This window comes from Notamacropus eugenii, chromosome 2 (genome assembly GCF_028372415.1).
Source record: "Notamacropus eugenii isolate mMacEug1 chromosome 2, mMacEug1.pri_v2, whole genome shotgun sequence".
NCBI lineage: Eukaryota > Metazoa > Chordata > Mammalia > Diprotodontia > Macropodidae > Notamacropus > Notamacropus eugenii.
Window position 1 is genome coordinate 438499376 of NC_092873.1, and position 22572 is coordinate 438521947.

The window sequence follows — 22572 nt, forward strand, 5'->3', positions numbered from 1 at the left end:
ACTGCTTTATTGTTCCCAGGGCAAGAAGTATGAGGGACAGGGTGGAGTCTGCACATGGTAGCATTTCATGTAACAAGCTGCCCATGCAGGGCAAGCCCTCGTGTCCCGGTAGATGACTGCATGGGAAGTGTAGCCTGGTAAGGGCTGACTAGATATGGTAGACTGAGGTGAGTTTTCACTCCCCTCTCACCCAGCAATCAGTATAGTTCTAATGAGTGTATTCATTACCCTGGGAGGTAAGGCATAGTCTCTAGGTGTCAGATCCATTCCTGGTGGGGAGGGGGGAGCAGTAGCAGGGCAGAGGGCAAGATATTTACATGGAATAGTCTCTGGTTTACTGGTAGACAGCTTCCAAAGGAAAGCTAAGTCATATTCTTAAGAAGAAATCTTTTAGAATTAACTTCCACAACCAGAAATTGGTAAGAACTCAGACCTTCACATCCCAGTGAATCCACAAAGGAGACAAGCCCCTTTAAATGTCATGAGTGAGGAGAAAGTTTTAGTCAATCTTTAAGTCTTCATAATCATTGGAGACTTCTCACAAGGAAGGAACCTCATGAATGTGAATGGGGTTAAGAGATAACCTCATTATTTTTGGTGAATTGGGGCAATCTAGTTTTGGAGGCAGGGACTACCATGGGAAAATAGAAAACAAAACAAACAACCCCCCCCCAAAAAAAACCCTAAACCCCTGATGATGCTCTTAAGAAAAAGAGAGAAAATGAGATTGGCTGAATTAAAACCCTTCTAGAGGACATTTGGTCATTTTCCTGGTACCTGATGAATGGCTAGGGGCTGGCCTTTCCCAGTGACACTACCAGTTGCTCTCGTAAGAGGTCTTTTCCCCAAAAGCTCTGCCATGAGGCCTGGTCCTTCTGTCCAGGTCACTGATTCCTGTGGTTCCCTGTTTCATTGTACTTATTTACTGCTATGGGAGGTAATGGGCTGTTATCCCTCCTCAGGCATCAAAGACACTTTGAACATCATTTAATTCATGCCCCCCCATTGCCCAGTGGAGAATCTCCCCTCCTGGAGAAGTCTCCAAAGGATGCTATATCCTGGTAAAAAAAAAAAACCAAAAAACACTCTGGGTTAGAGACAGAAAACTAGACTGATGCCTTGGAGCTGTTTCCCCATGTGCAAAATGAGAGGATGAGGCTAGCTGACTTTTTATGTTTCTTCCCAGTTCTTAATCGATTATTCTAAAATCCAGTGAATTTAGCCATTCATGGTCTTCTCCCCCAAAGTCTCAGAGTTGGCCACTGCTGGGCCCCAGGTCTGGTGGATGTGTATTGCCAGTTTATCTTGCCCTTCACACCAACCCTAAAATGGAGCTGCTCCCTAGAGATAGCAGGTGACTCTGGCAGCAGGCTCAGCCCCTAGATTCTCCTGAAGACAGACAACTTACTCTGGAACAGCTGCAGCACCAGAGGCCAAGAGGCCACCAGGTGGCTGAGTGGGAAGCAGGGTCAGGGACTGGGACTTGAAGGACAGGCTGAGCTGGGAGATGGGGAATGAATGCTATTCACACCTGGGATATGGATCTCCCTTTAGGGAAAATAGGTGGGATTTTAGATGTCATTTTCAGGAGATGAGGTAGTGTGTGGTAATACTGGTGGTAGTGGTGTGTGTGTGTGTGTGTGTGTGTGTGTGTGTGTCTGTGTGTGTGTGTGTGTGTGTGTGTGTGTGTGTGTGTGTGTGTGTGTGTGTGTATGTTGGGAGATAGGACAGGGAGGATTTAGGAAGAAGATACCACACATTCCAATGGTGCTTTCCTTGTGAATAATCATCCTGATCCAGGAGAAACAGGAGCCAGGGCACCAGTTACAACAAGATCTTTTAAGGAACTCTCAGTCCTTGGAACACAGCAACCTCCATTCCCCTTAGGGAAGGAAGCTTAGAACCCCCAGACAAAGGAGGGCACCAATGCCCAGACAGAGAAACTCAGTCAAAAACAGGGCAGGACTCCCAGAAGTCTTTGCTATGAGCTCAGAGATCATCCTGAGGATACATTTGTCCGCTCAGGACAATGGTTTAGCAGGAGTGGTGACCCGGCAGCCTCAAGGCCACATGTGGCCCTCTACATCCTCAAGTGTGGCCCTTTGACTGAATCCAAACTTTATAAGGCAAATCCCCTTAATCAAAGGATTTGTTCAATAAAACTTGGACTCAGTTGAAAAGCTGTACCTAAGGAGCTAGAAGGCCACATGTAGCCCTGAGGCCGCAGGTTCCCCATTCCTGGTTTAGGGGGTATCACCATGAAGCCTAGGATGGGCAGCAGCAAAAATCATGGACCAATTACGTGTTGGGTGTTGGTCTTGGCCTAGTAACCAGCCCATTTGGCTTTAACTATTGACAATTACTATCCACTATTCACAGCTAATCCATCCTGGTTGGGAGGGATGGGGAGGAAAGTGGAATTTCCCTGGTCTGGATTCTGGCAACAGTGGGGAGGATTGTCATTTCATCCATTCCCCTGAAGGCACTATCACATCCCAAGTCCATGTGGCATGGGGAGGAGTCCTGCCTTCTTTGGAAAACTCTTCAAAAGAAAGAAAGGGATTCCAGAATTTTGCAGCCCACGCTGTTAAGAAACTTTCTAGCATCTAACCATTATACTGCCTGCTGAGACTTCAGCCCATTTGCTCCACATGCCTTTCTTTGTTAAGACCCAGTCTTATCCTCTGGCACCAAAGTCATACCAAGCCTGAGTTATGCTAGGAGACACATAGTTTCTCCTTCAGTTAACTGGGTTTTTAGAAAGGAAAGTGTGGGAGAGACTCAAAGACTTCTGGGAACCTAAGGGACCCTTAGAAATCATTTATTCCAAATGTCTCATTTTATATATGAGAAAACTGAGGCTTACAAAGGTGAAAAAGTTGCACAGGGTCCTGAGTAGGAACTCGAACCCAGGTCCTCTGACTCTGAGTCCAGCTTCTTTTCCATAAGCCATTCATTCTGTTTGAGGAAGGAACTGGCATCCTTAAAGTGGAACATAGTGTTGTGGAGATCCAGAAAGTTCCCCGAGTGTAGAGATTCAGAAAACTGCCTTTATTTTCTTCTCCCCCTTTCTAAAAACAAGGAGTGAGGTGTAATGATAGTGAGATTTTCCCCTTTCCCCTTCTGTGTAATCGGGGAGTACTTCCTAGAGGAGGTAACATATAAAGGTCCGCGAAAAGAGGGAAGAGACATTGCGCTCTGTTCTTCTGGCCCCATAGAAAGAAGTCAGCTAACAGACATAAATAAATCCAGGGGACAGGCACCCTTCAGCTTCATTATGTGACCAGGAGAGACAGTGGGAGAACTGTGGGAGAGATTCAACTGAATTCAGTTCAATTCAATTCAGTTCATAGGACAATAATAATAGAGAAAATTGATATAGCACCTACTATGTGCCAGCTAAGCGCTATGTGCCTTCATAAATATTATTCCATTTGACCCTTACAACCACCCTGGGAGGTAACAACAACAACAATCGATAATATTTATATGGTACTTACTATGTGCCAGACCCTGTGCTAAGTAAGCATTTTACAAATATCTCATTTGCTTTTCACAACAACCCCGGAAGGTGTAAGGGCTGTTATTATCATCCTCAGCGTATCAATGAGGAAACTGAGGCAAACAGAGGAGAATTACCTTGCCCAAGGTCACAAAGTTAGGAAGTGTCTGAAGCTGGATTTGAACTTGGGTCTTCCTCACTGTAGGCCCAGGTGGTCTATCCATGGTACCACCTAGGATCACGGCAATTCAATTCAACAGAAATGTATTAAGAGCCTGCTATAACATTCCAGGCCCTGTGATCAGGGGTGTTATTCCTTACCTCTGGTTCTCATCCTTCAGTCTTTGTAATATTCTCATAGGCTTCCCAGAGCACTTTTGATACCATCTTTTCCATCCATCTTCCTCCACAAAGGACTTTTCAGTCACTTGTGGGCGTGGTTTCTATTCCTAAAGATGTTTCCCCAAGGAAAGAGATGTTGCTCTCTGCTTGTCATTTGTCTCTGGGTTTACCACCCTTGAGAAGTTCTGCCTCATGTCTAACCTAAATCCCTTTTACTACACAGCAGTTAAGGCTGAATGGAGCCTGGTCTAGAGATCAGATAAATTAGCCTCTGGAGGCATCTGGGAAATACTTAGCCACCAATCTCAGAATAAGGGGGTCAAACAGAGGGCTTGGTGTTCCTTTGTAGAGAGGCATATGGGAGTCAGCTCTGGTTTGTACCCAAAAGAGCTCAGCAGCTCTGAACACTGAGATCCCAGCCCTGGGAGGGATTTGATCTCCTTCTCCTTTTAAGGTAATGTCTGAGAAATTCTGAGGACTGCAAGCTGCAAGCTGCAACGAGCCTGAGCCCCACTCATTCCAAACTATTTGGAGGAAACAGCAGATTAATTGGCCACCTCTCCCCTTTCCCAGCCCTCCCTACCACCAACCTGGTTTTCATTAGAGTCTTTTTAAAGGTCTGGTTGGGCTTCACTGTAACAGATACATGGATGGGGCCATCCAGTAGGGCCCTCAAAGTGGGGTCTGAAGAATTCTTGGCATCATCCAAGGTTCATAATGAGGGGGTTAGTAGATACTAGGTAAGGGTGAATGACCTGAGGAGGGACTAGGGAGATGCCGAGAAAAGGTTTATTCTTTGGGGAAGGGTTGGATTAGATGATGTACGAAGGCCTTTTTAACTCTTGATTCTCTGAGTCAAATCAAGGTAGAGGTGTGGAGTTTGAGGAAGGTCATGTGTAAGGGGGGAGGAAAAGTCCTGGTCTGGGTGTGGGGATGAGAAGCAAGGGAAGGGGATACCAAAACATGAGCCTGGTGGTGCCTAAAGAGACCAAGTTTGATCTCGCTGTGAGGGGGAAATCCAGGACTGTAGGCCAAGATGGAGCTGACATGGAAGGCAGCCATAGTCACAGGAAGGGCAGGGCAGGAAACCTGCCAAGGGTTGCTCTTTATGTGTGCATGGAGGGGTGGAAGGGGAAAGAATGGACCAAGGGCACTGTGTTCAGGAAGAGATGCAGTGAAAGGGAGGGGGAGGAGGCCACCTAATCTATTCCTCATGTTGGGTCACACCTGGGCAGCCCCATGAGCAGTTGGTGTTCTGGGAGTGGGCATCGGGGACAAGTACCTTTGCTTTAAAACTAAAAGGTCAGAAAATACACAGGTTTATGTGTAAGTACTTTGTAAACCTTACAGTGCTATATAAACATCACATAGGAGATAGGGCCTGGATGTATGATTTCATAGGGATGGAGAACTTACAGGTGAAGAAATCTCCTCTACCAATGCAGACTGGCATCTTCTCTGAGTTAGATTAGAGTTTTAGAAAGTAGCTGGGTGGTATAGAGGATAGAGCACAGGGCCTGGAGTAAGGAAGACCCAAGTTCGAATCCTGCCTCAGACACTTAACTAGCTGTGTGACCCTGGGCAAGTTACTTAACGTCTGCCTGCCTCAGATTCCTCTTCTGTAAAATGGAGGTTAAAAATAGCCCCCACCCAGGGTTGCTGTGAGGATCAAAGGAGATAACAGCATAAAGTACATTGGAAACTTCAAAGCACTATACAAATAGTGGTTATGTGACTTGCCTCGGCTACACAGCCAGTACAATTAGAGGCAGAACTTGAACCTAGCACTCCTGGACGCTGAGGCTGCCTCTCTCAGTTATCAGTAAGAGGGATCCCTTTATCATTTGGATGGGATGATGAATATGGAAAAAGTTTGGCATGACTGCACATGTATAACCTATATCAACTTGCTGGTCTTCTCACTGGGGGGGTGAAAAGGGAGGGATGGAGAGAATTTGGAACTGAAAGTTTAAAAAAGGAACATTAAAAATTGTTTTTACATATAACTGGGGAAAAATAAAATACTAAATTTAAAAAAAGATCATATGGATTGGACTGGACGGATGCTGAGGTCCCTTCCAACTCTCAGATTCTGTGATTCGTTAAGTTGTTGTTCAATCGTGTCTGACCTTTTATGACTCCACGTGGGGGTTTGTTTGCTTTTTGGCAAAGATACTGGAGTGATTTGCCATTCCCTTCTTCAGCTCATTTTACAGATGAGGAAACTGAGACAAAGAAGATTAAGTAACTTGCCTAAGGTCACACAGCTAGTAAGTGTCTGAGGTAATATTTGAACTCAGGTCTTCCTGACTCTTGGTCCCAAACTCTATGCACTGCACCATGTAGCTGCCCCATTATTAAGTAACTCAATAGTAACCAACAGGGCCCTGGGGCTGAGCATCTGAATACCTAGTTTTGGCTCTGGGGCTTGGGACGAGTCAAAGCCAGTATGTAGGTTATAAATTTCCCCAAAGTAAAGGTCTAAGACCATAATGCGTCCACTTCCCTACCCTTTATGCCTCAGGGGATTCCCTATGACCTATGAGATAACTGGCACATTTCCAGATGAAGCACTCAGGGCTTGGACTCTCAGAAGACTTCCCAGGGACCAGGTCTGCTGGACCTGGGCCTCACTTGCTCTCTGGAGGTTAGCCTACCCATCAGACACCTCGGCGAATTCATGACACTATATAGAGAAAAATGTAAGAGACTTTGGATACACAAGCATTCATCAGTACCAAAGATACAGGGGACCAGCTGCCAGCATAGATGATGCCAGTGCCTACAGAACCTGGGAATAAAACTCTTAAGTCTCCTGAAAAGCTAAGCTGTTGATACCTAGGGAGTGGTACTTCATGCAATCTGCTGCGGGGACAGTTTCAGTTCCCTTGGGGCTACACAGAGTCCAATCCATATGATAAAGCAATCTCTCTTACTGCTCCATATAAGATGAATCTGAGTCTGGAGTCAGAGCCCCGTGTGGGGAGAGGCACCTGAGAATGTGGGTGATGCCTCCTTCCCCAAAGATCTGTAGGAAGACTAGAGTATATATGGTTCTAATGACCTGAGAAGATCTGGTCAAGAGCAGATGATGGGAGAAGGGAAGGAGAAGGATGAATGAGATAGCAATAGAACCCTTGCCTCAGATTCCATCCAGTTCATCCAGCCCCAAAGTCCTCCACAGAGAGAACAGAGTGGCCGGGCTGGTTCTATGGAAACATTTTGTACCTGCACCACAAATATGCCATCAGGGACTTGACCTGAGTTTATTTAGCAAAGAAAGTTCTTGGCTCCCTAGCTTGAATCACAGTGGACAGTTAAAGGGCACTGAGTGTGGTGAGGCATGGCCTTGGAATGCCCCTCACTCCTCCCTCCCCTTCAGGCTTCTGAGTCTCAGCCATACACAGCAAGACCTACTTTGGGGGAGGGTCCTGGGAGCTAAGGACTATGCTAAGCCTTGTCCCCAAGGAACCTCCTGTCCCTTGTCACCCTCTGACACTCTGAAGGGACTAGGGGTACCCTTGGTGGGATTCTCCCAGGACAACTAAATGTAGTTGAGACCATGTAAGGTAGAAGGGAAAAGAAACGTAAGCTCTGGGGCAGAGGATCTTCTAATTTGTTTATTAATAATAACATGGTTCTATGACACTTTAATCTTTAATCTTAAGCACTTTCCTCACAATTCTCTGAGGTAATCAATGCAAGTAGTTATTCCATTTTACAGATAAGGCAAGTAGGGGTCATATAAGCTCGACTAGCTGGTAAGTGTCAGAGGCAGGATTTGAACCCAGCTCCTCCTCACTCTAAGTGCAAGCGCTTGAAAAGGAAGGATTTGAAAGCAATTAAGTAGCAGAGGAAGTTCTCTTAACAGAGAGGCCACAAGGTACAATGAATGAAAAATGATCAGAAGGAAATAAGGAAACAACAATTTACTAAAGCTCTTACAGCACCAAGCAGATTTATAAATATGATCTCTCTTGATCCTCACAACAACCCTTGGTGCTGTTATTATCCCCATTTTATTATTATTTATTTTGTAATAATTTTAGAATAATTATTAATTATATTATTATATAAGATACTATTAATTATTTAGTAAATATATATTTAATAATAATTTTTTATTATCCCCATGCTATTATCCCCATTTTGAGGCAAACCAGGTTAAGTGATTTACCCAAGGTCATACTTCTGGCAAGTGTCTGAGGTCATATTTGCACTGAGTTCTTCCAGACTCCAGCCCCACTCCAAAGCTCCCTAGTGGCTTTGAGTTTGAGTCCCTGCTACAGCACTTATTACATATGTTTTCTTGGATAAATCAGATCACTCTCTCAGCCTTTTTTCTCATCTCTAATGAGGGAGTTGGACTGTAAGGTCCCCTCCAGATTTAACAGTAGGGGATCCTCCAGTGATTGAGGAATACATCTTGAGACTCTTTGTAGCCCTGGAGTCAGGAGGACATGAGTTCAAATCCAGCCTCAGACACTTACTAGCTGTGGGACCCCAGGCAAGTCACTTAATCCTGATTGCCCCAAAAGAAAAGAACACTAATGCCCATGGTATCACTTTGGTCCCATTGTAGAGGGAGAAATGACCAACAGGTCCCCCTGGTGCAACAGTCAGAGACCAAATTTACCTCTCCTATTACTTGCAACCATGGTCTCTAATCATGGCTTCCAGTTCATTTCTTATGAGGACTGGTTGATGATACTAGGAATTTTCAGCCCATAGAAGGGAAGACTTAGCTAGGGAGATGAAACTACATGGAAGAGATTAAATATCTTTTCTTTAGCCCCAGAGGACAAAACTGTAGCAAGTGATAGAAGTTAAAAAGAAGAGAATAAAAGTGTAATGGGAGACTGGCCAATGAAAACCCAGTACTTTGAGCACGCACAACCTTCCCTGTCTGGTGCCAACCCATGGATCCTCAGCAACCCATCTTCTATATTCAAGCTATACTTGAAGAACTTGGACCCTACCGACGTGAACCCATCCCTTACATAGGTGTGATGCAAAAACTACTTCCTGGTTTTGTATGACTATACATATACGATTGCTTGCCTTCTCAATGGGGTCGTGGGTGGGGAGGGAGACAGGGAGAGAATTTGGAATTCAAAATTTTAAAAATGAATGTGAAAAATTGTTTTTACATGTAACTGGAGGGAAATGAAATATTAAATTAATTAAAAAAAAAAAGAAAATACTTCTGAACAGTTAGAGCTAACCAAAAGAAGAACTGGTCACTTTGAAAGGTAGTAGGTTGTCTCTAATTGGAGGTCTTCATGGGTAACCACTTTCTGTGTATGTCATAGAGTAGATTCTTATTCGGGTATGAGTTTGACTAAATGGCCACTGTCAAATCTGATGATTCTGTGAAACCTAGGACTCTACAGTTATTGCTTAGTACAATTTTTTCAGCCTGGTGGAAATTGATTTGTTTGGGTGCCATCCCATATTATATTTAGGTAATTCTACTAGCCAAGATGAAATTCACAGAAACCTGGACCCAAGAGCTTACAAAGCCCTCCAGAGTACATTTTCACTCATTTCCCTTCCCTCCCTCAGCAAGACTGACTCAGAATTATGAAAGAGAGACAAGGCCATCTTCTCTAGGAGAGGAGCCACCTTTGTTTATTCATTTTACAATAAGAACACTGGATTTTGAGTTTGGAGACTTGAATTTAAATCCCAGCTCCAACACCTATTATTTGGTGACCATGGACAAGTTTTTAAAATTCTTTGAATTCCAATTTCCTCACGTGTAAAATGAAGAGGCAGCTAGGTGGCTCAGATCTGGAACTAGGAAGACTTGAGTTCAAATCTGGCCTCAGGCACTTACCAGCTATGTGACCCTGGGCAAGTCACTTAACCCTTATATGCCTCAGTTCCTCATCTGTAAAATGGGGACATACTAGAGAAGGAAATGGCAAGCTACTCCAGCATCTTTGCCAAGAACACCCATGGGCAGCATAGTCCACAGTCATGAAGAGTAGGACATACTTAAACAACAGCAGGAAGAGGATAATATTTTTATTATCTCCCTTACTGAATCATTGTTTAGAATGGGTTCCACAAACCTTAATGTTATAGGCATAGGGATGGGTATTGGACTTGTGATTTCATTACTGCAGGGAAATGCCAAATGAGGAAACTTCCTCTACCAATGTAGGTCATCACTATCTGCAATTTATAGTCTTACAAATTTGCCTAGAGCAGGGTTCAGTCATTTCAGTCATGTCCAACTCTTTGTGACCACATTTGGGGTTTTCTTGGCAAAGTTACTGGAGTGGTTTATCATTTTCTTTGCTGGCTCATGTTATAGATGAGGAAACTAAACCAAACAGAGTTAAGTGACTTGCCCAGGGTCACACTGCTAGTAAGCATCTAAGGCTAGATCTGAACTCAGGAAGATAAGTCTTCCCGACTTCAAACCTGGCACTCTATGTGCCAGCAATGAGAGATTAAGTGACTTGTCCAGAGTGAAACAACCAGTATGTATCAGAGGGACTTTAAGCCAGGTCTTTCAGAATCCAAGGCCAGATCTTTAGACCCGCTGTTCCACACTGCTATCCTTCTATACCACAGGCAGGTGAGCTATTATTAACTCTGGAAATTCTTCATTATAGCTGCTCCTTCTGTTGAAACTTAAACTGTAGAACCCTCAACAAAGAACAAAAAAATGGCTGATCACCCTACATAAAACCTATTTAAAGACTTGAAAGCCATGTTTAGGATACCCACTCTGTGCCCCATCACTCAGCACCCCCTCAATCTAGCTATTATTCATGTTTATTTTTGTTTTTCTTTCTGAATTCTCTTTAGGAAAGCAGGCAAGTGGAGACCAAGACAGATGCCAAGAATGGAGATGAGAGGGGCAGAGATTCGGGGAAAAAAGCCCTTAGTTCCAAACGGGACTCGGAGCTGGGAAAAGAGCAAAAGAAGGACGGGCCAAAGATAAGCCAACAAAGAGAGAAAGACGAGGCAGATGGCAAAAGCAAAGGGAAGCTCAAGGATGACAAAATCCTGAGGGGTATAGACAAGGGCAGGGTCAAGGCTGCTGTGGACAAGAAAGAGACAGGAAAGGAGGGGAAAGGGGAAGAAAAGACCGTGGCAGTAAAGAAAGAGGATGAGAAGAAAGGAATCGAAAAGAACAGAAGTGTGAACAGAGATAAGGAGAAGAAGGGAGAGGACAAGAGTGAGGCAGAGAAGAAAAAGGAGGAAGAGAAAGTGAAGACAGAGAGAGGCAAAGAGGAGGCCAAAAAGGAAGATGGAAGAGTTAAGAAGGGGGAACCCACCACCCCAAAGGAGCCCAAGGGTGATACCAAGGCCAAGAATGTTGAAGCCTCAGAGTCGGAGAAGCCCACTCCCAGTAGCCCTCCCAAGGCCCCAGAGACTCCAGCTAAGGCAGAAGAAGAAGCAGCCCCGAGCATATTTGATGAACCTCTGGAAAAGGTGAAGAACAATGATCCGGAGATGACAGAGGTAAACGTCAACAACTCAGACTGCATCACAAATGAGATTCTGGTCAAATTCACTGAGGCCCTGGAATTCAACACTGTGGTCAAGGTGTTCGCCTTAGCCAACACTCGGGCGGATGACCACGTGGCTTTTGCCATCGCTATCATGCTCAAGGCCAATAAGACCATTACCAGCGTCAATCTGGACTCGAATCACATCACAGGCAAAGGCATCCTCGCCATTTTCCGGGCTCTGCTCCAGAACAACACACTGACGGAGCTTCGCTTCCATAATCAAAGACACATCTGCGGGGGCAAGACTGAAATGGAGATCGCTAAGCTCCTTAAGGAGAACACCACACTGCTCAAGCTGGGCTATCACTTTGAGCTGGCAGGGCCCCGGATGACTGTCACCAATCTACTAAGCCGAAATATGGACAAACAGAGGCAGAAGAGGCTGCAGGAGCAGAAGCAGGCACAGGGTGGGGGTGGGGAGAAGAAGGACCAGCTGACAGTGCCCAAGACTGGGACCCTGCCCAAAGGCTCCCCTAAACCATCACCGCAGCCCTCCCCAAAGCCCTCCCCGAAGAACTCCCCGCAAAAGGGTGGCGCTCCTGCGGCCCCACCCCCACCCCCGCCTCCCCTGGCTCCACCCCTCTTGCCAGAGAACCTGAGGAATTCCCTTTCTCCAGCCACCCAAAGGAAGATGGGAGATAAGGTCCTTCCAGCACAAGAGAAGAACTCCCGGGACCAACTGCTAGCTGCCATACGTTCCAGCAACCTCAAGCAGCTCAAGAAGGCACGTAGAAGGGGCGGGATAAGAGAGGGCTATGGGCAGGTATGAGGAGAGGCAGAGAAAGAATCAGACTATCTCTGATTCTGAGGAATTCTGAGGAGATAATTCAGGACCTTCAGAACTATTGAATAAACAGATTCCTAGGGCTTCAAAGGGACTTTTGAGAGGTTATCTAGTTCATCCTCTTACCAGGCCATGCTTAAGCCATATCCAAAAGATGATAGATATAAAGACAGAACAGAAACACTGAGGGAGACAGAGAGACAGAGAGGAGATGGAGGAGAGAGAGGAGAGATAGAGAGGGAGAGAGACAGAGACAGAGGAGAGGGAGGAGAGGAAGGAAGAGAGAGAAAGGGAGAGGAGAAGGAGGAAGAGGAGGAAGAGGGGGGGAGAGAGAGGGAGGGAGAGAACATAGGAGAGAGAGGGCAAAGAAAAAAGACAGAAAGAGAGAGAAGAGAGAACAGAGAGAGGGAGAGAAACAGAGACAGAGAGACTTAGTCTCTGCCTAATAATCTTTCCCTTTATTGACTTGAAAACCATCACTAAACATCTTCTTAACTTTCTCTTCCCCATGATAATCTCCTGTCCTTTAAGGATTTGTCATTTGGGTTTTCCTTCTCAGGATTAGCCAAGTCTCTTGACATTTTTCAGACCAAGAACAGGCACTGATCAATAAACAAATCATTGCTGTGGTGCGTACTGTGGAGGGTAGAAGTATAAGATATAGCATGTCTATCCTCATGAACTTTTTGATCTAGCTGAGAGACCAGGCTGGTACAGATTGTCAAACGCTCTGATCCTGTATTTAAGTACTAAACCATCTGGGGAATAAGCTGTAATGACTGTGGACCACTGGCTTTAGGAGAGGCAGGGCATCTGTCTTTTCATTTATCCACTTAAAAATGGAATCAATTCCTGAGCTGAGGGGAATCAGGTGTGAGCTCCACTTTCTACTATGAAAAAATTGGTACTGTAATGGCACAAGCCTATAATCTGTGCTCCAGATGTTGAGATTGGTAGATGGCTTGAGCTCGGGGGTTCTGAGCTACAAGGAGCTAAACCAATCAGGTCTCTGAACTAAGTATGAAGAGCCTCTGGGGGGCATGGGCTACCTAAGGAGAGGCAAACCATCTCAGGCTGGAAATGGAGTGGGTCAATGCTCCCCTGTTGATCAGTGTTTGAGCTGAAGTGAGGAAGTCAAAGGCAACAAACATTATTAAGCATTTACTGTGTGCAAAAGCAATGCTCTGAATAATTTAAGTGGGGGTAGTCTGGCTCTGTGGTTTCACTGGCCTGGGAACTCCCCAAGAGAAAATTCTCTTTACCAGATCAGATGTGGTGCAGTTGTTCAACTAATAGTCACAGAGGGTTTTGTGGAGTCATTGGCAGGAGAGTCTTCCTTACAGGGAGGCCAGTTTTTTCCCCGTGAAGCCTTGCTGCCTCACAGTTGTGCTAAATTGTGCTATATGCTCGGTGCCATGCATGGTTTAGACAAGAAACAGTTCCTTTCTTCCATAAAACAGGGGCCAAGTAATCTAGTAGGGAGAGTTAGACATATGAAGCAGTAACTGTGATACACCATAGTACATGGCAAGGGCATTTGGGAGATGCAGCTAAAAGTGCTCCCTGAAGGCAGGACAAAGGTCATTACAGATGCCAGGAATCAAGTGTTGTGAGCAGAGATGAGAGAGTATTTTTCAGCAATATCAGAACTAATTTCAATGTTTTGGCCTTCAAATTGTGTGTGTGTGTGTGTGTGTGTGTGTGTGTGTGTGTGTGTGTGTGTGAGAGAGAGAGAGAGAGAGAGACAGACAGACAGACAGACAGAGAGACAGAGAGAGGGGAAGGAGAGAGAGAGAGAGAGAGAGATCTTTAAGGAAATGACTCCCAAGAGTCAGCTTTGCCTCTGTGAAATTGTACAATCTATTTGTACAATCTATCAGCAGAAGCCCTTCCTCCCTGGGAGGCCCATCTAGGCAGGGGACAGGATTCACAGGCCTGGCCTGTTAGGCGGTAGCAGTGGTCTGAACCTATATGTTCATGAACCTGTGAGACTCTGAAGGAGTGAGATGGCTGCCAGTAATCCTAAGTGAAGAGAAGAAGGTTCCCCTTTAGCACACACTGAATGTTAACAATGTCATATACCTGGCTATCACAAGAATGAGCTGTCTTACAGGAAATCCATGCCACCTTCTGCCTTCTGCCTGTCCTTGAAGGTTCAGCTCAGATGCCACTACCTCCATGAAGCCTTCCTTAATTACTTACTCCAAGGACCTCATCTTGAAATTTATTTGTCCCTCTCTTTGTACACATATATTACAGCTATTGTGTGTTCTAGAGGTCCTCCTAAGCCAGGGGTTCTCCACATTTTTTTGTTTCAAGAACCTCTTTCACAGTCTGGGGAAGTCTATGGACTCTCCCTTAAAAATCTTTTTTAAATGAATGAGACTACAGAGGAAGTTAATTACATTGTAACAGTTATCTCTGTGTATGTGTGTATATATATATGTATATATTGTGTATGTACACACAATATGTATGTATTATGTACATATGTATATATGTTTGTGTGTGTGGATGGATGGATGGATCGCAGATCCCAGGTTAAGAACCCTTGTGCAAATCCAATAAGCACTAAGCCCTTCCTAGCTACAAAACACTATGCCAAATGGTGGTGATACCAAGAAAAAAACAATCCCTCTAGTAGTCCTGTCTACTAGAGACATACAATGTGCAGTAGATACATGAGCAAGTACCAAGAAGATACAAAGTAACACCAGGAGGAGCGCAGGAGGAGAGCAAGCAGAGGAATCAGGAAAGGCCTCTCACAAGAGACAGTCCTGGCCCTGAGCCTCGAAGGATGCTGAGGACTCTATAAGGCAGAGACAAGAAGGGAATAAATATAGGCCCATAAGCTCCAGAAAAGAAAGTATGGTATCCTGGCTAAACTTTGTATTTTCCCCACCACCTAGGACAGGAGCGAGCAGCCTGATACAGTAGGTAAGGTCTGCATACAGAGGACCTAGGTTTGAATCCCACCTCTGATGATCACTACTTGTATGACCCTAGGCAAGTCTCATCTCCCTGGGCCTCAGTTTCCTTATGTCGAAAATGAAGGGACCTCAGAGGCCACTGGGTCCAACTCCTTCATTATGATCTTAACCATGTCTAGTGCTCTGTACCCCACAGGTGCCCAATGAATATTTGCTTAATTGAATCCAAGAAATCATCCCCAGGGCTGCTCTCAGACACGGAATATTGGATTGTGTGATTACAGGACTGACCAAGTGTCAAATTTCTGGCATTATTTACAAAGAAGATAGAAAAAAAGGATTCACTTGAATTATTTTAAAATATGGCATTTTAATGATTTGGGAAAGCAGGAGTAATATGTCTGCTCTTTTTAACTCCCTAATAACTTATGTATCTTATTATGTAGTTTGACCCTCACCACAGCCCTGCGAGGCAAGTAGTACAAGTATTATCATCTCTACTTTGCAGATGGGGACACTGAGGCTCAGAGGGAAAGTCATTTGCTGTATGGCCGATAAATGACAGAACCAGGATTTTAACTCAGACATCTCAGTTCTTTTCCTAAGGAATTATCCAAAGGATACATGGAGGATTCAGTTTAGATACCAAAAAAGTTTTTCTGCTGTCAGGGACTACCCAATGTGAAAGTGGGTATTTCCTTTCTTTCCTCTCCCTTAGGAAGAAGAGTCAGAGTTACATATATGTTGTTCAATGATGCTTGGAAGCAAAAGGTACACGAGATGACCATAGGAAGCTCTGGGCTGAGAGTCCTTCAGTAACACTGTTTTTGCTTTTCCTTTCATGTAGGTGGAAGTGCCCAAACTGCTTCAGTAGGACGAGGGGCCTGGGGACACTGTCTGCCCATCCCAGAACTGTGCTCAGACCAAGCCTCCCAGAATGATGCAGACCTTCCCCAACCTCAGCTTTCTGCTGTGGAGGGACCTACTCTGTGAAGGGAGTCCCAGGAGAGAGGCCAAGGACCACAGAGTCCAGGCCATATTTGAGGAAAGACACCTTCTTTTAACTTCACCTTTCTTTTCTTGCCTTTGAGATGCTCCAAGATTTTCTTTCCCCTGGAAAGTTCTGGACTACAAGAGCCCACCTAGTGTGACACTCAGAAGGTGGTACTCTTCCTGAGTGCCATGCTCCCAGCTAGCTATGGAAGACCTGTGGCTAGAGAGATACCTATCCAGCAAGGACCACAGGACTCCTCCGTTTCCTCCTGTGGCTGGGATTCGGCTGTCCGAGGAGCCCAGGAGGCACAGTTGATGGGGTTGGTGGGTCTCTGAACGTGGTACTGCCAGGAGAAGGGAGATGGCTTGGTATGGAAGGGTAGAGGTGAACAGAAGGCAAACAGAATCATATTTGTTTGGACTGCACATAATTGGGAGGAATTTGGGGTTTTTCAGAAAGAGAGAAGAGTGAGATTGGGAACCACCCCCAAATCTATGGATCCAGGAAGAAGGCAGCAAGCTGCCCCCAGTGCTCCCGGAATGTGCCTGGGTTGTTGGAAAGGAAGTGGTGGGAACAGTAGCGTTCTGAATTAACTTTTCAGGGGTTGTAATGGAGGGGAAGGGGAAAGGGGAGGGCTGCTGGGCAAGAATGAGAGGGGGGCACACCCAGAATGACAGTTGGTCATACCAGATACCAGCAGACATTTCCCTCACATCTACCAGCTACTGTATAGAATAGCTGTGTATCTGTTTTTTCCATAAGATTTTATAATATATACAAACCTTTAGCTGCCTAAGATTGTACTTGCACACAGGATCCAGTCATTGCACTTAGAGGTGACTGAAAGCACCTTGAGTTTCCACCTCTTCTTTCTCCTGAGCACCTTGAAAGAAATCCTTTAACTGTGCATTTCCTCTAACCCTCCCACACCAAACACAGCTAAATTTGAACCTATCTAGAGGATTAGAGGGGGAGGAAGGGGAAGTGGAAGGGAAGGAGGAAGCTGGCTGAGAGGCAGCCCACAGTGGCATCTGGAAGCTTCCTAAGCCAGGGTAGAACTCACCATGTTCTACTAGAAAACAGAGGCCCTTTGTAAATGCAATTCAATTGAACAATATTTATTAATTTCCTGAGAGACAGTGAGGTATAGTGGATAGAGAAATGAGTTTTCCTTTTGACTCATGCTGACTATATGACCTAGGGCAAGACTCCTAACCTCTCAGTGCACTCTAGCGCTGCAGAGAAGGGGCCAACTTGCACTGGTAGGTGGGCTTCCTTCTTCAGGTGTTCCCTACACCAATAAAACCCCAGGCTCAGTCTCCATCCCTATTGACAAGTAAGTACCTTTTACACCTTTGCCAGATTGCCAGTCTATCAGGCTGTCAGTGGTTGGAGCCATGGATGGGGGGAGTACTAACAGGAAGAGTCAGAGGGGAACCTTTCAGGGAAGCTGCCCACTGGCCTATGCACTTAACACCCAGAAACATCACAACTTTCTCTACACTCACCATAGGCAAAGGGATAGGGGTAGAAGGCATTGATAGGAGTTCTCACTCAGACAATTGGGAGAGGCAGAGAGGAGAACAGGGCTCCCCAAGATGTCTATATTAGGCGTTTTCAGGGAGAGACACTCATTCCATTTCTCTGCCTAACCATGGGCCTTGTGCCAATTTCCTGCAGAGGCCACAAGAGAGCAAGGAAATGACCTCTGGGCAAGGAAAAGAGCAAGGGTGGCCACTGAAGAGATACAGCTCTATAGGAAGGAGCTACCTTTGTCCTCCCCACATTGTCTCTTTCCCTACTCAGTATCAGTAGCTGCTCTCCTGATCAGGATCCAGCAGTCCCACTCAGCCCTGCTCTGGTATGTGTCTAGTAAAATAATCCTCTAGTCTAGATAGACGTTTAGATAATCTAGTCTAGATATTTTTACAGTCTCATTGGGAGACTTTCGGCACCATACAAACCAACCCAAATGAACGGACCATCCTTAGGCCACTCAGTCAAAAAACATTAAGCACCTACTATGTTTCAGGCAGGGCAGCTAGGAGGTGAAATGGATAGAACACTGGGCTTGGAATTAGGAAAACTCATCTTCATAGAGTTCAAATCCAGCCTCAGACACTAGCTGTGTGACCCTGGGCAAGTGACTTAACCCTGTTTACCTCAGTTTCCTCATCTGTAAAAATGAGCTGAAGAAAGAAAATGACAAACCAGTCCAGTATCTTTGCCAAGAAAATCCTAAAATGTGGTCATGAAAAGTCGGACACAATTGAAATGACAGAACAACAATGTGCCAGGCACTGTGCTAAGAGCCAGGGATACAAAAAGAGAAAAAAGAGACCCATTCTGTTATCTGTCCAGAAGCTATCAGGTCCCCTTGTAGGATGCTTTTGCTGTACTGCTTCTGCCTGCCTTGGAGTATCCACCAGGGGTACCTGATCACCAGCTCTGATGATCCCACACAGTTAGGTCCAAAGATCTTTACCCCCTCAGTCCTGATGCTGCTTCTAAAACTAGGAAATTATGCAGTGACAAAAGGAGGCAGGAGACAGGACAGAAAGAGGTAGCTCTTAGCCATCTAAAAGGAGGAAATGAGACATCTCTTATGCATACAGCTGATCCAACTCAATTTCAACAGAGTAAAGACATGGCACTGCCCTATCCTGATCTTTGCTCACCCACCTCAGGTGGCAGATAACCTCTCCTGATCTTTCTTTTTCATTCAGTGGTATCCCATGTTCATTTCGACCTGATTTCACCTGAATAAAAATATTACTGTGAGAAAGGATATGATGAGTGGGAGAGGGGAGGAGCATGTGATGAACTTGGACTCAGACCCCCACTCCTAACCCTAGGGATGTCTCTACTCCTGGGGACCAGTCAGTCAACAAACATTTATTTATTAAGCACTTAAGATGCAGCTAGCATTGGTCTAAGCATAAGGGATACAAAGATAAAACGAAAATAGTCCTTACCCTCAAAAAGCTTACATTCTAATAGAGACAACACGTAAATGACTAGACACAAAGAAGGAAAGGGAGAGGCTCCTAACCTCATACATCCCTCTGCCACTGTTTTCAACCTTCTTTCCCAGCTAACACTCAACACAGGGGAGTACAAGAGACCAAATCTGCAGAATTCTAGCTCCCTCTAGAGGCCAATTGTATCCATGACCCACCACAGGCTGGTGCCAGGGTGACCAACTGTTGTCAGTTCATATGAGGAGTTCATAAAGGATTCTTTCCAGGCATTCCCCTCCCCTCATGGGACCCTTCCTGGGGCCAGGATATTACTAACATTCTTGAGGCACAGCATTAAAGTGATGCAGGGAGGAGGGAAAGACATCCATTCTTCTGGGGGCTCAGCGTCTCATAATTAATAATTCACATTCCTATGGTGCTTTTAGGTTTTCAAAGTGTTCTCATCAGAATCCCATGGGGTGAATAAGGCAAGTATTCGCATTTTACAGGTGAGAAAACTGAAACTCAAAGAAACCACATGATCTGCTCTGGGTCACACAGTTTTTTAGTGTCCAAGCCTGGATGTACATCCAAATCTTCTTACTCTACATCCTGCCTGAGCTCCACTCCCCATATCCCCGACATTCCTGACAAGTTCCTGACTTTGTGCCCTCATTGTCTGTCCATCTGTCATTCACCTATGAGGGCACCAGCCCCACCTCTGCCCCTATCAGCCAGTTCTCTGGTCTCTCACCATCCACTATTCTTTTCTCAGAATCTGTAGTCCTGCCAATACCTTTTGGACATCTCAATCCAGACATCCTGGAGATATTTCAAGTTTCTACATCAAATTCAACAAAATTATCTTCTTCAACTCAGTATCTTATCTGTCATCCCTCTTCTGAAGTTCCCTATCGCTGTTCAGGGCACTGTCATCTATCTAGTCATCCTGGCTTCATTTTCACCCCATGTAGCCAGTCCATTGCCCAGTCTTCCTTTCTTATCTCTCCTTATGTGGCTCCATTCACGTGACCATTGCCCTAGTTCAGACCATCTGCATTTGGTGATGAAGAAGACTTTTAAGAGTCCCTTGGACAGCAAGGAGATCAAATTAGTCAGTACTAATACTTAAAGAAATTAATTCAGGCTGTTTACTGGAAGGTCGAATACTGAAGCTGACGTGTAAATACTTAAGCCACATAATGAGAAGATGGGACTCATTGAACTCGTTGGAGAAGCTGCTGTTGGGAAAGATTGAAGGCAAAAGCAAAAAGGGATGGCAGGATGAGATGAAATGATTGATAGTTTCAAGGAAACAACAAACGAGCTTGGACAGACTTAAATGTTGTGGTTTAACTATGACATCAGGAAGATGGTGGCATAACTTGCAAATAAATTGGATTTAAGTGAGGGAGGGCTGTGCAAAGTCACCAGCCTCACTTTCTCCTCCAGAGCTAGAAATGGATCAGGATGACTGGAGATAGCCTTCCCTTAGAGAAACAGTGGACAATAGAAAGGCTGGGCCTGGCCTGCTGTGGTCCAGGGGGGTCATGAAGTCAGACACGACTGAGCAAAATTGTAGTAACCTTATCACTGATCTCCTCCCTTCAGGTCTGCCCACTGCAGTCTATTCTGCACAAAGGTGGCAACGCGATTTTCCTAAAGCCTAGACTCATGCCTGGAATGCTCTCCCTCCTCATCTCCACCTCTCAGTTTCTCTGGTTTGTCTCAAGTCCCAGCTCAAACTCACCTCCTTCAGGAAGCTTTTTCTGGTGTTCCCCTAACCCCCTATTGCTGGCACTTCCCTCACCGAGATTGCTTTCATCTTCTTTGCATACATCTTATATGTACCCAGTTTTTACACCCTCTCCTTAAAACGTTCCTTTTAGAATGTGAGTTCCTTAAGGTCAGGGAGTATTTTTTGCCTTCCTCGAGCTTAGTGCAGCAAGCTGTATATAAAAAGCACTTAATAAATGCTTGTTAGTTGAGTGAATGAATGTTGAGTTTAGAGGTGGGAGTTCAGACTCCTCTTACTGAGAAAGGGTAGAAGAACCTTGCGCTCGAGCCCCCAGTGAGCTAGTGGCAAATCTCCAAACGCCAGCTTTTTTGCGATCACCTTCCTCCATGCGGAGTTCGGTCTTCCTCTAGCCTACGCCGAGCGGAGTCCGCGCCTGTTCAGCTGTTGGGCGGTTTGTAGACGTCCTCCTCCAGGTTCAGAACTAACTCCTCATTTATCCTCCACCAAGACAGCCTCCTCTCCTCCATTCATTCCTGGTCCATGCTCCGTCCCCCACCCCGCTAAGTCCCTGCTATTCTTTCCCTTCTGGCGGAGTGGTACTTGGTCGCTTCTGCCTGGTCCCCTCACCTCGCCTCGGGGGCATCTGCCTCACGCCCCGCCACTCCCTCCCACCCCCCACCCCATCCAGTTCCCCGCTCCCTGCTCTCCGGATCCACGGCTTGGAGACTCCGCGGGCTGCGCTTCTCCCACCGCACTCCAGGCTCCCAGTCGCCCGAGCCGGGGAAGGGATGGGGGTCCTCGAGGGGTCTTCCTGGCCCTCAGGTCCGCGCGCTCCTGTCCCTCGGGCCAGGATGGCAAGCCGCCGGGGGCTGCTGAATCACTAGCCCAACCTCAGGGTGCTGGGCATCGAGTGCTGGGTGCCCAAGTACCAGGCACGGTTGTTGGCGGCCCGAGCCACCCAAGTGAATGGCTAGGAGAAGCAGATCTGGTGGACCAGGCAGATCAGCGCGGCCAGCCGCAAGCAGCGCGACCGGACTCAAGTAGCGCGACGTAAGCGAGGTGAAGAGCCGCTGGTTCGGCCGGCGCCACCGAGCCCCTGACCGCATCACCAGGAGCCCCGGGACCCTCGAAGCCAGCCCGCGAACCCCCCCCCCCCCCCATCTCCGACGGCCCTGGCTGCGAGGGAGAGCTGGACTTGCGACAGCAGGCCGGGGACGCTGGCCCCGGGGACTGGAGGACCCTCGAGGGCTCGCTTTGCCGGACGCCCTTCTGGCCTATCCGAGCTCCTGCCTCCCTGCCCCAGGCTCGGGCGCCCACCCCTCACCCAACCGCTGGGCACTTTAACAAGTAGTGGCCCCATTTCAATCGCTCTTTAAGATTCAGTTTGAAAGCCCTTTTCTGGAAACAGCTTGGAAAGGTAGCGGTCAGCCCCATGGAGGAGTCGGGAGGACCTGAGTTCAAATTTGGGCTCTGTCACTTAACACTTACTAGCTGTGTGACCCTGGGCAGGTCACTTGACCCCAGTTGCCTCACAGAAAAAAAAACAGGGAAAAGCTCTGATGACTTAGTCAGAGACACACAGCTAGTCTGGAAAGCCTTTCCTGACTCCCAGTCTAGGGCATGTTCCAACTTTACCTGTATCTCCTTTGTCCTACCTTCCCCAGTCCTAAGCACTATTGTCTGCCCCTTTCCTTTTCATGTTCTCTCATATTTCTCCTCCTTTGTATTCTTTCTCCAATTTCCTGTGCCCGTTTCTTTCTTCCTAACCCCTCTTCCTTTTCTTGCTATCC

At 46.2% G+C, this 22572-nt stretch overlaps 1 protein-coding gene across 1 annotated transcript in view; it reads left to right on the forward strand.

The window, feature by feature from the left end:
• LMOD1 (leiomodin 1) overlaps window positions 1-16880 on the forward strand; it is a 59591-nt gene extending 42711 nt beyond the window's left edge. The window contains exons 2-3 of the mRNA XM_072648212.1: window positions 10667-12100; window positions 15938-16880. Of these exons, the coding sequence (XP_072504313.1) occupies window positions 10667-12100; window positions 15938-15964 (1461 nt within the window). The 3' untranslated portion in view covers window positions 15965-16880. The remainder of the gene's footprint in view (window positions 1-10666; window positions 12101-15937) is intronic.
• The last annotated feature ends 5692 nt before the right edge of the window (window positions 16881-22572 follow it).